Source organism: Schistocerca gregaria, chromosome 3, assembly GCF_023897955.1.
Source record: "Schistocerca gregaria isolate iqSchGreg1 chromosome 3, iqSchGreg1.2, whole genome shotgun sequence".
Classification (NCBI taxonomy): domain Eukaryota; kingdom Metazoa; phylum Arthropoda; class Insecta; order Orthoptera; family Acrididae; genus Schistocerca; species Schistocerca gregaria.
Genome location: NC_064922.1, coordinates 873,196,316 through 873,211,554, shown reverse-complemented (window position 1 = coordinate 873,211,554; position 15,239 = coordinate 873,196,316). Strand labels below are relative to the sequence as shown.

Here is a 15,239-nt window from a genome sequence, read left to right as displayed (position 1 = left end):
TAACCATGTGTTAATATCTAGCATAATTTTGGAGATGTTACAGAAAGTAAAACATAAATAACTCTTTTATTTAAAGAAATTGTAGTGTCGAACAGCCATAATTAATTTAAGTCAACAAGGCTTATTGCCTAGAAGCGGCACAGGGCTGCGACGGATCCAGAGCGGATCCAAGTAAGTGGATACATAAAGTGAGGATGGTGACGACTCAAAATAATCAGGCAGGCTCTGTGCAAAGGAATTACCCAGTCGAACGGAAACACCACAAGACGTATATAGGCCTATATATATGTCTCGTCTTTTCATGGGATTATCTTACTCTGCAAACATTCTCTACGCAATGTTTTTCGGCGAGAGGACCCTCCAATGTGTGGTGCTTGTGGCGTCCATGTCACAGTGCGCCACGTTTTATTGGATTGAGTTTTATTTTGTGACCTGCGGGCCGCGGCTGACTTGCCAGCGGACCTGCCATCTCTTTTAGGCAACACTCGGACGAATGTGGTTAAAGTTTTAAAGTTCTGTGCCATGTTAAATGTTTTAACAAAGATTTTAGGGAGAGGATCTTAATTTGCTCACTGTGTGACAAGCTCGCCCATATTTTATGTAAGTAGCCAGCCGATGACAATTTCCTGTGGCATTATTGTTGCTACGTTTTCCCTTTCCTTACGTTTTACTTTCTTACGTAGCATTTTCCTTCTTTTCATGCCTTCTTTGCGTGTGTGCTTAAGTTTATTAGGTCAGTCCACATTCGTTCTTTTTAATGTGTGTCAGGGCGCTGATGACCTCGAAGTTGAGCGCCCATAAGCCCCAACACACACGTACTCTACGCAATGTTGCAAGCTCTTTCGCCTTGCTTTGCTGCCGGCTTTAATCATTTCTACCGAGCCACCATTATCTCTAATCCCTTTCCTCCATACGTGGAATGTCTTCGTACAGTTCATCTGGCAATACTACCACCAGCACAAAAAGTGAAGAGTGAGTTGTGGGGCAGAGGTGGTCTGTTGCTCCACGGCCCTGAGCAGAGTTCAGTGTCACCTCGGCCGCGGCGCAGCGGCTCCCTTAATTTTTACGGTCGCTTTGGACGCCCACCGGGCGCGATTCGGCGTCGTATCCGGGCCATGCTCTGGCCCCGCCCTCGGCCTTGGGCTGCAGGGAGGGTAAGGCGCGCGCCTATATAGGCGGCGGGCGGCCTCTGCAGGGCACAGTTGTCCGCTCCAGGCACAGCAGACGCTCCGCACACCCTCAGCCAACAATGAACAAGTACTTCGTGAGTATCCTGCAGCTGCTCTCTGTGTTACCGAAGTCCTAGCTACTGACCACTGTGCTGTTCGGAGTATTGTTGTGTGCAGGGCGGAGAACACAGTGATTCTTCGATATGAACAATGTTATTCACTTTAAGTTCATTTGTTAATGTCCCTCTACCTACAGATTGGAAAACTGCGCAGGTCGCACCAGTGTTTATGAAGGATAGTAGGAGTAATCCTTCGAACTACAGACCTATATCATTGACGTCGGTTTGCAGTAGGGTTTTGGAGCATATGCTGTATTCAAACACTGTGAATCATGTTGAAGGGAACGATCTATTGATACGTAATCAGCATGGTTTCAGAAAACACCGCTCTTGTGCAACGCAGCTAGCTCTTTATTCGCACGAACTAATGGCCGCTATCGGCAGGGGATCTCAAGTAGATTCCGTATATCTAGATTCCCGGGAAGCTTTTGCACCGTTCCTCACAAGCGACTTCTAATCAAGCTGCGGGCCTATGGGGTATCGTCTCAGTTGTACGACTGCATTCGTGATTTCCTGTCAGGAAGGTCGCAGTTCGTAGTAATAGACGGGAAATCATCAAGTAAAACTGAATTGATATCAGGTGTTCACCAGGGAAGCGTCCTGGGACCTCTGCTGTTCCTGATCTATATAAATGACCTGGGTGACAATGTGAGCAGTTCTCTTAGGTTGTTCGCAGATGATGTCGTAATTTACCGAAGACCAGTATCAGTTGCAAAGCGATTTAGAAAAGATTGCTGTATGGTGTGGAAGGTGGCAGTTGACGCTAAATAACGAAAAGTGTGAGGTGGTCCACATGAGTTCCAAAACAAATCCGTTCGAATTCGATTACTCGATAAATAGTACAATTCTCAAGGCTGTCAATTCTACTAAGTTCCTGGGTGTTAAAATTACGAACAACTTCAGTTGGAAAGACGTCATCGATACTATTGCGGGGAAGGCGAGCCAAAGGTTGCGTTTCATTGGCAGGACACTTAGAAGATGCAACAAGTCAAATAAAGAGACAGTTTACAGTATACCCGTTCGTCCTCTGTTTGAATATTGCTGCGCGGTGTGGGATCCTTACCAGGTGGGATTGACAGAGGACATCGAAAGGGTGCAAAAAAGGGCAGCTCGTTTTGTATTATCACGTAATAGGGGAGAGAGTGTGGCAGATATCATACGCGAGTTGGGATGGAAGTCATTAAAGCAAAGACTTTTTCGTCGCGGCGGGATTTATTTACGAAATTTCAGTCACCAACTTTCTCTTCCGAATGCGAAAATATTTTGTTGATCCCAACTTATATAAGTAGGAATGATCATCAAAATAAAATAAGAGAAATCAGGGGTCGATCAGAAAGGTTTAGGTGTTGGTTTCCCCGCGCGTTGTTCGGGAGTGGAATGGTAGAGAGATAGTATGATTGTGGTTCGATGAACCCTCTGCCAAGCAATTAAATGTGAATTGCAGAGTAATCATGTAGATGTAGATTTAGATGTAGATGTACATAAGGAACTTTTTCTGGGCATGAGGTCATAAGTGACCTAAATGAGAAACGCCTCAATCGGCTGAATGATATTGCAAATCGAAAGAAGAACTGCGTGTGCCTAAGTGCGCTAAAGAGAGAGAGAAGGAGTCGAAATAACAGTTCAATACTTTCCCTGTTCCCCATATCAAACTATGATCAATAAGAGGTTCGAAATTCTATATTCATTCACTGACTGACCATACTGGCACCGTAATAGAAGATTACAGAGAGAAGGCCGAAATACTGAATTCGGACTTCCGAAATTGTTTCACCGAGGAAGATCGTAACACGGTCCGTCCTTTCAATTATGAACGCCGAGAAGGTACATATTGAGATGTCCGATCGCGGAATAGAAAAACAACTACAATCGCTTAGTAGCGAAAGGCATCAGGACCATATGAGATACCTGTAGGATTCTATACAGATTACGCAAGAGAACTCTCGTCCCTTCTAGCACCAGATTACCTTAGAAAACTGCATCACCGAGAGGTTCCTAGAAACTGAAAAAAACGCATCATTCCCGTTTTCAAGAAGGGCCACAAAATAGATTTACATTATTATAGGCTCTTATCATTGACGTCAATCGGTTGTTGAATTATAGAACATGATTTATGCCCAAGAATTGTATGTTTTTGGAGAAAGAAAACCTCCTCTATAAAAATTAACATGGATCCCGCGAACAGAGATCTTGCGAAACTCAGCTCACACTGTTCCTCCATAAAATCCATAGCTCTGTATACAAAGGCGCTCAAATTGATGCCGTGTTCTTTAAGTTCAGGAAGATATTTGATAACTGTCGGGAACTGCCGTTTAGTGAAAAATATACGAGCTGACGGAGCATCGGACGAGATTTGTGACTGTATTCAAGACTTTCTTGCAGATAGAACTCAACACATCGCACTTAAGGAAACAAAATCGATAGATGTAATTTCTGAAGTATCCTAAGGGATTATGATCGGACCGCTACTGTTTGCAATGATTTACTAAAAAGCATTCCAAGTTGCTTAAAACTGTTCGCAAATGAGGTGAGTGTCTCTAAGAAAGTAACAACGCCAGACGACAGTATCGATTTGCAGAATAGCCTGCAGAGGATTAATGAATGCTGCAGGCTCTGTAACGTATGGCCCATACATAGAACAAGAAATCCATTACTGCACAATTAGACTGTTGATGCCAAACTGCTGGGAACAGTATGTATCGTAAAATATCTAGGCGTAACATTCCAGAGCGACAAGTGGTATCATCATATGAAGCAAATAGAAGAAGTAGATACTGAACTGAGGTGCGTAGGATGAATTCTAAAGTAAAGTACATCATCCACGATGGAAGTCGCATACAAGACGCTTGTTCGAGCGATTCTTGACTATTGTTCATCTGTGGTATCCTTACCGTGTAGGACTGATAGAAGATGTAGATAAGATCCAAGAAAGAGAGACGCCCTTCGTAACAGGACCTTTAGGTCGGCGCGAGAGCCTTATGCAGTTTTTCAACAGACACCAGTGGCCTACGCTACAAGAGAGGTGTTTTACTTCACCGAGGGGTTCACTACTGAAATTTCGAGAGACCACTTTCCGGAAAGAATCGGATAACGTATTACTTGCTCCCACATGCAGCTTTGTAAATGAGCACTACGAGAAATCCGACTAATTAGAGCTAGTACAGAGACTTCCCGGCAATCACACTTCCCGCGTGCCATTCGCGAGCGCTACAGGGAAGTTAGTTGTGCCAGAGGTACACTCCGCTACATACTGATCGATGGCTTGCCGAGTACGATGCAGGTACGGATTATACACTGAGTTCCATAAATAACCTATCTACCTCCGTTAAAGTAATTATTTAACTACACCTGAACAACGTCTCTTCGAAAATAAGACATTCATAAAAATACAAATTACACACCATCAGAATGTTTAACTGATTCCGTAACGAGCTAAAATGTGCTTTTTCGAAGTATTACATCTATTTTTTAAAGTAATGGCGAGGTGCCTCTTTCAGAGCAAGGATATAGTGTATGAAATTCATGTAAACTGAGGATCGGCTTGTATCCAATACGTTTATTGGTCCGCAGTTAGAGAAATACCTAATAATAACTACTGAACCTCCATTTGTATTCACGAACGGGACGCGAAAATGACTCTACATACTAGTACAGTCTCTTGGAATCAGTGCGTTGGTTTCAAGTTCTTTGATTTCATTCCTCAACAGAATGTGTAGGTAATGGTGGCTGCTTAATCGTTTGTATGTCAGTTGCTCTAACGACAGTGCTTATATTCTTCAAAAATGTTCGAATGTGTGTGAAATCTTATGGGACTTAAGTGCTAAGGTCATCAGTCCCTAAGCGTACACACTACTTAACCTAAATTATCCTGAGGACAAACACACACACCCATGCCCGAGGGAGGACTCGAACCTTCGCCGGGTCCAGCCACACAGTCCGTGACTGCAGCGCCTGAGACCGCTCGGCTAATCCCGCGCGGCGCGTATATTCTTCCATGCAGGCCTAATGAAAATCTCTGCATGTTTCTCCCTCAGCATAACCACATATCTCATAAATTAGATTCGAGCACTTCAAGAACACTTTTCTGCCACTTCTGACGAAACATTTATAGTCTCTTCTTGGCTTCCTTCACCCTATCTTTATTAGTTACTGATAGGTGATAATTTCGTTTTCTTCAGCGTACAATATTATATGTAGTGCTTCCATCACTGATGAATCATAACTATTTCGGTACTTGTTATGTAAGTCGACTTTGGACGTTTAATGAATACTTGAATGGGTGTGTTCGATGAACCCTCTGCCAGGCACTTACATCTGATTTTCAGAGTATCCATGTAGATGTAGAAACCAGCGTATGTTAGTACATCACTTGCACTGTATCAGTAATAATTGCAAACACACAGTCTGTCACAAATAACCGCTTCTGAGCATCGCTCAGTGTTCGAGGTTCAGTGGATATGCTTTAGCTTACTCACGTGGACACTGCAAATGTTATCACATGTCCTAAGGTGCATCTTAGGTTACTCCTGATAAGGCAAAGTCTTTAGTACGCAAGAACGGGCACAATGATAGTCACGGTGATGCCCGACTTTTGTTCTATAGAGATTAGATGGCCACCAACATTATCCTATTGACTAGTTGCACGTTTCTGTACAGATTTTGTCAGTTGCTGATACAGGTACAGCTATTATTAACGAAAGGGACAGCGCTGTGGAAAGCGGAACGAGATACTGAAATATACGGTTACTTTCAATGAGACCCGTGGTGCGCTCTTTTCTGTTGTCTCGGTGTCCTGACTTGAGCAGTATTGTTAGTCCACCTTCGTCAGAAAAGAAAGATATGGGTCGTGCATACCTTTTAACTATAAAGACGAAAAACTTACATCAACATGATAGTGCGTGAGTTAATACTAGCAAGTAAGGCGATAAAAATAGTTACGTATGAGATTATCACATTCTTCAAAAAATTCTGCTAATGTGGACGAGATAAAATCATGAAGACTTCAGTGCAGAGTTGAAAAGCGAACACTTGGCCGTATATTTCACCGTGTGATGGAGCCAATCTGTAGTCTTCCCCACCAAGCTGCTATAGAATTAACACCATTACAGAGAACCTTAGAATGAAGAAGTGTTAAGGTGCAGCCTTGGTTCAATGAAGAGCGTTGCTTGTGAACAAAGAAGACTGGGGTCACCTTCCGCTCTGTTGTAAAAGCTCAAGCCAGGTATACTGTTGGACCGATATGGAAAAGGGGTGAAATTATGAAACAACCACTCTGTGCCGACGTAGTCATGTTGAAGTATGTGAAAGTGTTCAACATTTTGGTGGTGGCGGTCGTCATTGCGCAATGGTCGCCCGAAACGTATCAGCAAATGCCATCGCCGTCCAGCTGCTTCGTGACTCAATTGTCACAACCACAGAACGGTCACGGCCAGGCAGTTTCAATGTCAGCGGGTATCAGTGTCAGAGGGTTTCAATGTCAGAACCGCAACCGACCTGTACAATGTAAGGTCCCACTAGACGGTATACTCAGCTGGCTTACCTAAGAGTTGCAGTACTGCTATTATAGAGATCCTGTAACTTAAGTCCTCGTCATAAGCAGATGACGCTGCCTCACAAGAACTAATTTTACGCACGAACTGCTGTTAAACATTGTGACAAAAATAAAATGTCTGTGTACTAGACACAGTTTCTCTAACAGTTTTTACTTCAGTACATATGTACGTACGTTTGTTCATTCTTCTCGGATTGTGTCTGTCTGTAAATTCAAAGACATTCTTTCCGTAGTGTATAATGGTTTTATTATTTTATTTTAGTGGGTGACATCGTATTTGCTGTGAGTGCTTCTAATACTTTACCCGAAAAAAAAATAGAAAACTGTGACGTAACACAAAGCTTTCTTTTAAGCCTTCGCTACACATTCTGTGAACCCTGAGCTCATCTTCACACGTATATTGTAGGTATTTACGTGGCGCATGAAACGTCTAGTTATCGTACTAGGTATGTGGTCATTTACTACGCTGTTTAACCAAAGCAGTTATCAGAGACTGGTCTACAAGAGATTGCTATTCACAGATTTTCACATGAAGCAGTACCAGTGCAGTAAGAATGTTTACTATGTCCGATTCATAGTCCCATATATGTGCACACTGTGGCAATTTAGCAAATAATTCACGCCTTGTCACTAGCGACATTTACACATGGACTTGAAGTCCTCGTCTGTTGAGTTTCTTCGCAATGGCGCCTACACAGAGCGTTTCATTTGACTCGGCCAGTACTTCAAAGTCGCTGGACACTGCTCCTTTAAATGCGTCTACAAGTTGCTTATTCAGTTCTAAAAGTGTGTCACTCGGGATAGCACTGTTCTACCTCATCAGATTCGACAGCAGCCTCAGTGCTGATACAGTGCACTACTCAACAAGTTGCTTCACATGGAAATTCTTTAGGCTACATGTAACTTGTAGTATTTCGGTCTTTGTTCTTAAGTCAAATATCTATTTTCAGGTAGTCAGATGACAAGTTGCGTCATCAGTAAACTATTAGTATTATGAGTTGCATTGGTGGCGCCTATAGCTTCTTAGTATATTTAGCTCGTGAAAGCTAAAAACGGAAGATTTTCAGATTTAAAAAGGTGTGGCAAGATCATGAGTCTCACCTATTAGAAGAGACTATCTGTGAATTGAGAAAAACCAAAGAGAAAAATAATAAATAGATAATCTAGTAAATAAGGGTAATTGCTTGTAATTCGTCTCATCTGCCCAGCAAAGATGGAGATATTTCCGGCATTCATTGAAGAGAAATAATTTCGCGTCAAGTGTGCTGTTATTTGACTGTGAACGTTCGTAAAAATTCGTAAGCATGTGTTAAAGATGTCATTACGTTAAAATTGGTTGTTGTTTTGTCGTCTTCCTTAAATTATTACTTCAGCTGTGTGAGATGTTTCGAGGCAAGCCCCCAGCATCAGCCAAAATGAAAACAGGAAAACGTTTTACTTGCATAAACACACTCTTAAATAAATATCGACTAAAAACAGGGGTACATAGGCGTATTTAAGTTAAATGTTTTTGCATTGTCACTTTTACTGATGATGAGGTCATACCTGAAAACAGTCGCACAGTTAAAAGACAATTTTTGTGACTTCTAACGAATTGTAAGAGACATGTGAGAAATAAACACATTCCGTACCGACACTTCCTCGAATTCTACGTCTCGTGCATGCAGGTTTATGAACTATGTGAACTTGCAACTTCTCACTCTCTGTAATCAGTTATTGCCAACTCATGACCACTTCAAACCATTGCATTTTTAGTTAATCATTACACCAACCTACTTATCACTAAGTTCGAGTGGCCATCCAGTTCATAGTAACATGAGTAACATAAAATGTTAGGCTTTTGCGGTCACATACAGACGCCTTGCCCACTGGTGTTCATCTTTCGATCTTCAGCCGATGGTCACCAGTACGAATCCTTAGCATTGTCAAAGATTCAGCGTCCAGTGTTGCTCGCATTGTCCATACTGCCATCAGCAGTGAAAGCGAAATCTTTCACAATGATAACTTCTCTGGGTGATGAAACTTCAGAAAAACCACTAAATGAACGCTGAATGAACATCCCGAGACCAGCTCCAACAGGGAACACGTTAATGTTAACCCTTCACGATACTCGCTATTTAGTTCTTGGGGTAATTTTCGACCCCAAAAACAATATCCATCTGAAAGTTATTTACTTCTCTAGTTCCCTAAACTGTTCTTAAAGAATCAGTAAAAGAAAGACTTCTATTTACAAAAAAATCTATCTTTATTAAAAAGAAAATGTGATCTTGCTAACAATTAATGTTGTTACATTAACATTGGCCACATAAACAGAGTTTTTGGAATTAGTTTAAAAAAATAGAAAATCTAGTTCAAAAATATCCAGAAATATGTTTTGAGATAAAATACTTACAAATTAATTGAACTACAAAGAGAAAAGGGAACAATGACATTCTGAACAGGCGTATTTGACATTTAGAACCTGTTCTTGCAGTTGCCGTGTCTTTAACGCTTGGACATACGTGACATCGTTACACCTTTGACCTTTCTGGCTGACTCGGTCCCGCTTCGACTTGCGTTTGAAATTTGTCGACCCGGCTATAATTTTTAAAAAAAATTGCCTAGAACTTCGTCCACTGCAGTGTGCAAGTCCCTAGAAAAATTTCAAGAATTGATTTTCGTCTCCTTGATATCTGCTGTGATCAATGACACGCCGTGTTGTTTTATAAAATCTGTATACACCATGTTGCTATTCTTATTTATAATGTTTTTTTCGTAAAAACAGTCAGATAGTCTTACTATTTCTTGGAATTCTACGAGCTCATTCTCTTCTTCTGGTTCTTCATCGTCCTCTAATTCACTGTCAGTTTCACGACCAGATATTTCTGTTTTATTGTCACTGAACTCGAATGCGTCTTGAAAAGATATTGGTGTATCCAATGAGTTAGCAGCCTTAATTAGCTAAGAATGACTCCAAAATTTGATCATCGTTCAAACGCCGCCCATTCCGTCTAAAACATTAAAAACATTTAGTTTTTAAGTAACGTTTGTTAGTTCGTGGGATAGATTTCAACCCCAACTGGTACATTTCTACTGAAATAATGGTTTGTGGTTAGCACACGCCTGCACAATGAGAAAACCCAGCAGGTACTATCAAGGCAAACTCCCCGTCGGACTCTCCTCAGACTTACTAGTAAAGAGGCCAATTGGACAGCTCGTCAAAAACTGAATACGTATCAGGCACGAAAACAGGAAGAAGGTGTACTGAACTGTGGAAAAAAGAAGCTAAATAGAATAAGTGAACGGTCCAGATTTAATATGTGCAATATCGAACAATGTTAGAGACCTTCGTGCCGCATAGACCGCTCACTGAAATAAAAGCGGCTCTAGGCGCTTCAGTCCGGAACCAAGCGGCTGCTACGGTAGCAGGTTCGAATCCTGTCTCGGGCATGGATGTGTGTGATGTCCTTACGTTAGTTAGGTTTACGTAGTTCTACGGCTAGGGAACTGATGACCTCAGATGTTAAGTCCCATAGTGCTAGGAGCCATCTGAACCATTTTTGAACAAAAATAAAAACAGCAAATGAACGGGTGTGAACTGTATTACGTACAACGAAGGAATTGAAAAGTCAAAACTTCCTAAACGGAACGCAGAAATACAAACAAAAAATAAATGGATATGAACTACGTTACAGCGAAGGGATTGAAAAGTCAAAACTTCCTAAACGGAATGCAAGAGGCGTAACATGTGGTACACGTGTAGAACAAGCAAGAGGTGAATACGTTTGGAGGTCCCTTCTTTACACGTCGCTGCTGCAAACGGACATTACATCACGTCATATACACAAATTTGCATACAGCTGACGGTGCTCAATTTTGTGGAAAAAAAGTAGGATACAAAGAAGAAATGAACCCGGATCTCCTCCTTCACTGTCATATCACCGGTACCACATAACCAAGACAAAATCGTCGTTAATGTCGCTCGATAGTGCACAATTTTTAGACGATTCTAGTTTGCTTCTCTTTTCCGTTCAAATGGCTCTGAGCACTATGGGACTTAACGTCTGAGATCACGAGTGCCCTAGAACGTAGAACTACTTAAACCTAACTAACCTAAGGACATCACACACATCCGCGGTTCCAGACTGAAGCGCCTAGAACTGCTCGGTCAGCGCGGCCGCCTTTATTTCCCTATTTCAATACGTCTTCTTCCTGCTTTCGTGTTTACTCTGTGTTCAGTTTTTGACAGGCTATCCAATGGGCTACCTTATCACCAAATCTTGGGGGAAAGGCGGTGCGGTGGGGAGTTACCCTGGTAAGGTAAGGTGGAAGTAGAGGTGGAGTGGCAACGTTGCAGTAGAAACGGAATTGTAAACAAAAGAGTGACACGTAGAGTGACAGTGACAGTGAAGGGTTAACAGTAACAAAGAGTTCCTGGCAAGTCTCCAACATGACAGTGAACGTAACGTTGTCAGGAGGGTCGCTGAACATTTGAGTAGCCTCTGGCGTGTGACTGAGGTATGTTGGCGTGTGCTGCAGGCTCTATTCGTGGTGCTGGCGGCCCTGGTGGCTGTGAGCGTGGCCGTGCCGTACCCCGCGCCGTACCCGGTGGCCGCCCCCGCCGCCGCCCCCGCCGCCGCCGCCGCCGCCCCCGCGCCCGCCGGCAAGGAGTCGCTGAAGGGCCAGGAGGCGGTGTACGTGGGCTACGCCGGCTACCCCTACCTTTACGGAGCGCCCGTCGCATACCTGGGCTGAGCGGGCAGCCGCCACACCGCTCGCCGACCCGGACATGGACCTCGCTGCTCACGACCGCTGCTCCACGCGCTTTTCCCTCTTCGTTATCGGCGTACGCTACCATCTACTGTATCTCTTCCTGCGTCATCTTACGAAATAAACGTTTGTAGATAAACACACTATTGTGTTATTTCCTACAGAAACCTCGTATAAACTTCATATATTATGACATTCCTCTGTTCCTTTCAGTCAACAGAGCACCTTTCAATCAACAGCGGAGTGCACTAACAAGTAAATTTACCCACAGGATACACTTCGATTTCAATCGGTTTTGAGTATGTTGCACTACAGAACAAAATAAGATCCAAAATTTTTTTCGCATACACCCATACGGCCATTAAGGAGGTGAAACAGCACCTTGACAATGTTGAGTTTAATATTTCTTATTGAATACCATTGAAACAATAACACATATGAGAAAACTTCTAATTAAAGTTTTATGGCTTTTAATGTGCTTCCAGATTTGTGAAAAAAGACTTTTTTTTTTACTCATCTCTTCCCAATTATTTTGCTTTGCATTTTGACATTTGGCTAACATCAAAACATATAGTATCATTAAAAAAATCATTCATATATAAATGGTATTCCAATGACACATTTGTCAAACATAAGCTAAAAATTCTCTAAATCAAAGTTCAAACAGCATTTTTTAACTCAACCAGTCCTGCACCTTTCTCATTATGGAACACATTTACAATAATGTTAGAACAATTGCATATAAAAAATATCAAATGTAACTTAAGAAAATCTAAAAAGGTTGCAACTTCGAAATAAAAAATACGCCATATATATATATATATATATATATATATATATATATATATATATATATTTCTAGCTTATTTCTGAGAGATGAACCTTTGGAACACGACTTAATCACATACTACAACGTATTCAAAGGCGATCAACATCGAATTATATCCCTTTGGTAGGTTGACTTATAAGTAATATCATACAAGTTCCATGGAGAAAAATATATATTTTTATTACACTCTTTTATTATTGTACTTTATCTACAAAGCTCTATTTACAGGTATAAAATTTATGTGGGCATGTTAATTTAACGACAGTAAATTAAGGGCGGTTCCAAGTCTTCGCGGTAAACTTCTAGGAGTGATAGATCAGCTCGTGAGGAATAACTTCTGTGAGAGAAAAATATTCACTGAGTTTTCCTAGCAACTCTACACATCCTTTAGTATTTGCCAGCACCTTGTAGATGAGATTTCACCGAATTAGCAGGGTCTGCTAACTGCGTTTGCAGCATATCTCCTATAGAAAATTGATAGAGTGATTATGATCACGAAAACCATAAGAATGAGTGTCTGTAAATGGAGAAACATATTTTAGAAGCGAATCAAGAATCTGAATTTTGCTTGGCCTACCACTTTCTTGTAGAGCAGATGACTGGATGTTAGGCAAGACACACTGCATACGAGTGTGCCAGTGTACCTATGGTCTGCCACCTCTCAGGGACACATCCAGAAAGTGTCAGCAAACGTTTTGAACATTTTGTATCGAACGAAAGTGTTTCCCCATGACGTGATCTAAAACCCTACATGTTTGTCGCAACGACTTTGAAACATCTTGTATAGCTGCACAGTTAAAGGTAAGCAAGTAGGGTTAATACAGTCATCCTTTTTTTGGTATGTAAACATCTTTCCCAGGTAAGAATATTGACTGTAGGTTAATCGGACACCCAGCCTCATATTCAACAAAAAAAATTAAAAGTGACGTCGTGTGGCTACTGAACCTACATTTCTGTATTTCTGAAATGAAATAATTAGATAAAATAATATATTATAATCAAGACTGATGAGAATATGATTGGTGATTTCTAATAAGGTCTGTCAGTAATTCATTTTCACAACAAATAACTTGAAGCAGCCAAAGAAATCATTTACACACACACACACACACACACACACACACACACGCTCGTGCACGGTACATTTTTATAAATTATGAACAAAAATAAGACTGAAAATTTTGACTACAGTGCAGTGTCGGAAATATAGAGCAGCTGGTACAATACTCTGACATGACTACCATGGCTCTTCAGTAAATTTCCCAAACTACTTCAAGAAGCGAAAATATACAACTTTAAATTGAATGTTAGTGCCAAATAGCATTGGTGAACTTAATTGACACTACTCAAACTATCACACAGTTAGGTCTTTCAGTCACTGTTTTAACACTTCACAAGAGAAGTCATTTTATTACAAAGGTTAAAATAACCATTAGAACTCTAAAGTCACTCTTAATAGGTTATTTTAAAAATTAAAATATTTCTAGAAATGTTGAGAACTGCTCTTAGAAGGGTTTGATGCCCCTAACCTGTGTTGCTGGACGTACACATTGTCATGGTAAGTAGCGCAATATATGTCATTCCTCTCTCTCTCTCTCTCTCTCTCTCTCTCTCTCTCTCTCTCTCTCTCTGTTGCAGCAGCTCAAGTGTAATTTTGTGGCTGTTACTCCATGATATTAAAGGATTCCCTCCATGGTCTCAGCATATTGCCATTTACTTGTTTCAAGCCAAGTTTCCTCTGCTCGATACCATTATCTACCACCACCATTCACACACACTGTCTGGTACCGAGTGACTGTGTGCACACTCTGTACCACATCAGTTGATTTCGAGATTTTTTTTCGGAATTTCATATCTTTGATAGGCCATCGAGATAGATTCCAGAAATGCTTGTGCCTTAAGTTTAACAACAAATAATGTATTTGCGCTACCTGGTACAACTCTCTCTCTCTCTTTCTCAGTCTTAGCAAAATGTTTAAACGTAAATACTTTATTTTATACTATAAGTTGTGCTGTTTGTGCGTATTTAAATATTTACTAAAACGACTCAAATGTAACATATAAAAATAATAAAAGAATAAAATTACAGTTTTGCATGGAAATACAAAAACTGAAATTGTTTCACTTGACACTAACTGGTGTCATTTATTGCTACATCTATTACTTTTATAACACATGTACGGAAGTGTTTGAAAGTGAATTGAAAACAGAGAAAGGAAAATTAATTATGTGTTAGTGCCTCAATGCCATTACGATGGAGTAAAACGTATTTATTTCCCTCTGCCAAATCTCTATTGACTTACATGTCCAGTACCCTCCATCATCTTGGAAGCTGTGAACCCTATGTTCAAGTAATTGAATAATGAACCAATCACAATAAACTTGAACGACGAATGGAAGATTTTCACAGAGTATGTTGGAAACTAGGACTCAAAATCAATTACATAAGACTAGTGTTGTGTACATTGAACACACCACGGAAAGATAGTAAAAATTAGTGACCTTATAACAGAAACAATGTATGAGTTTTTCTACACACAGAAGTTGAACACCACAACTGGATCGACAGCTACAGATATAACTAAAATAGCAAAAAAAATTTAAACACTACACCGTGCTCTTACGAGTAAGCTTCCAATGTGTCTGAAATGAGAGGTTTGGGATCAGTGAGTACTGCCAGTTCTGACTTATGGCAACGAGACAGGGACTTCCTGCATACAGAAACCGTTCAGAAAGTGAGGGTCTTTAGCGACCACTGGAAAGATGCGTTTTGGGAATTGCTACGAGAGACAGAACACGGAGAAATGAGTAAGTGAATTTAT

The 15,239-nt window shown here is 41.0% G+C and overlaps 1 protein-coding gene across 1 annotated transcript; it reads left to right on the top strand.

Annotated features, from left to right (window-relative positions):
* The first annotated feature begins 1,203 nt into the window (after positions 1-1,203).
* On the top strand, positions 1,204-11,731 carry LOC126354925 (methylmalonyl-CoA decarboxylase subunit gamma-like). Its single transcript, XM_050005026.1, has 2 exons — positions 1,204-1,264; positions 11,358-11,731. Exons 1-2 carry the CDS (start codon positions 1,250-1,252, stop codon positions 11,571-11,573), a joined length of 231 nt encoding a protein of 76 aa, XP_049860983.1. The 5' UTR covers positions 1,204-1,249; the 3' UTR covers positions 11,574-11,731.
* Positions 11,732-15,239: the final 3,508 nt, after the last annotated feature.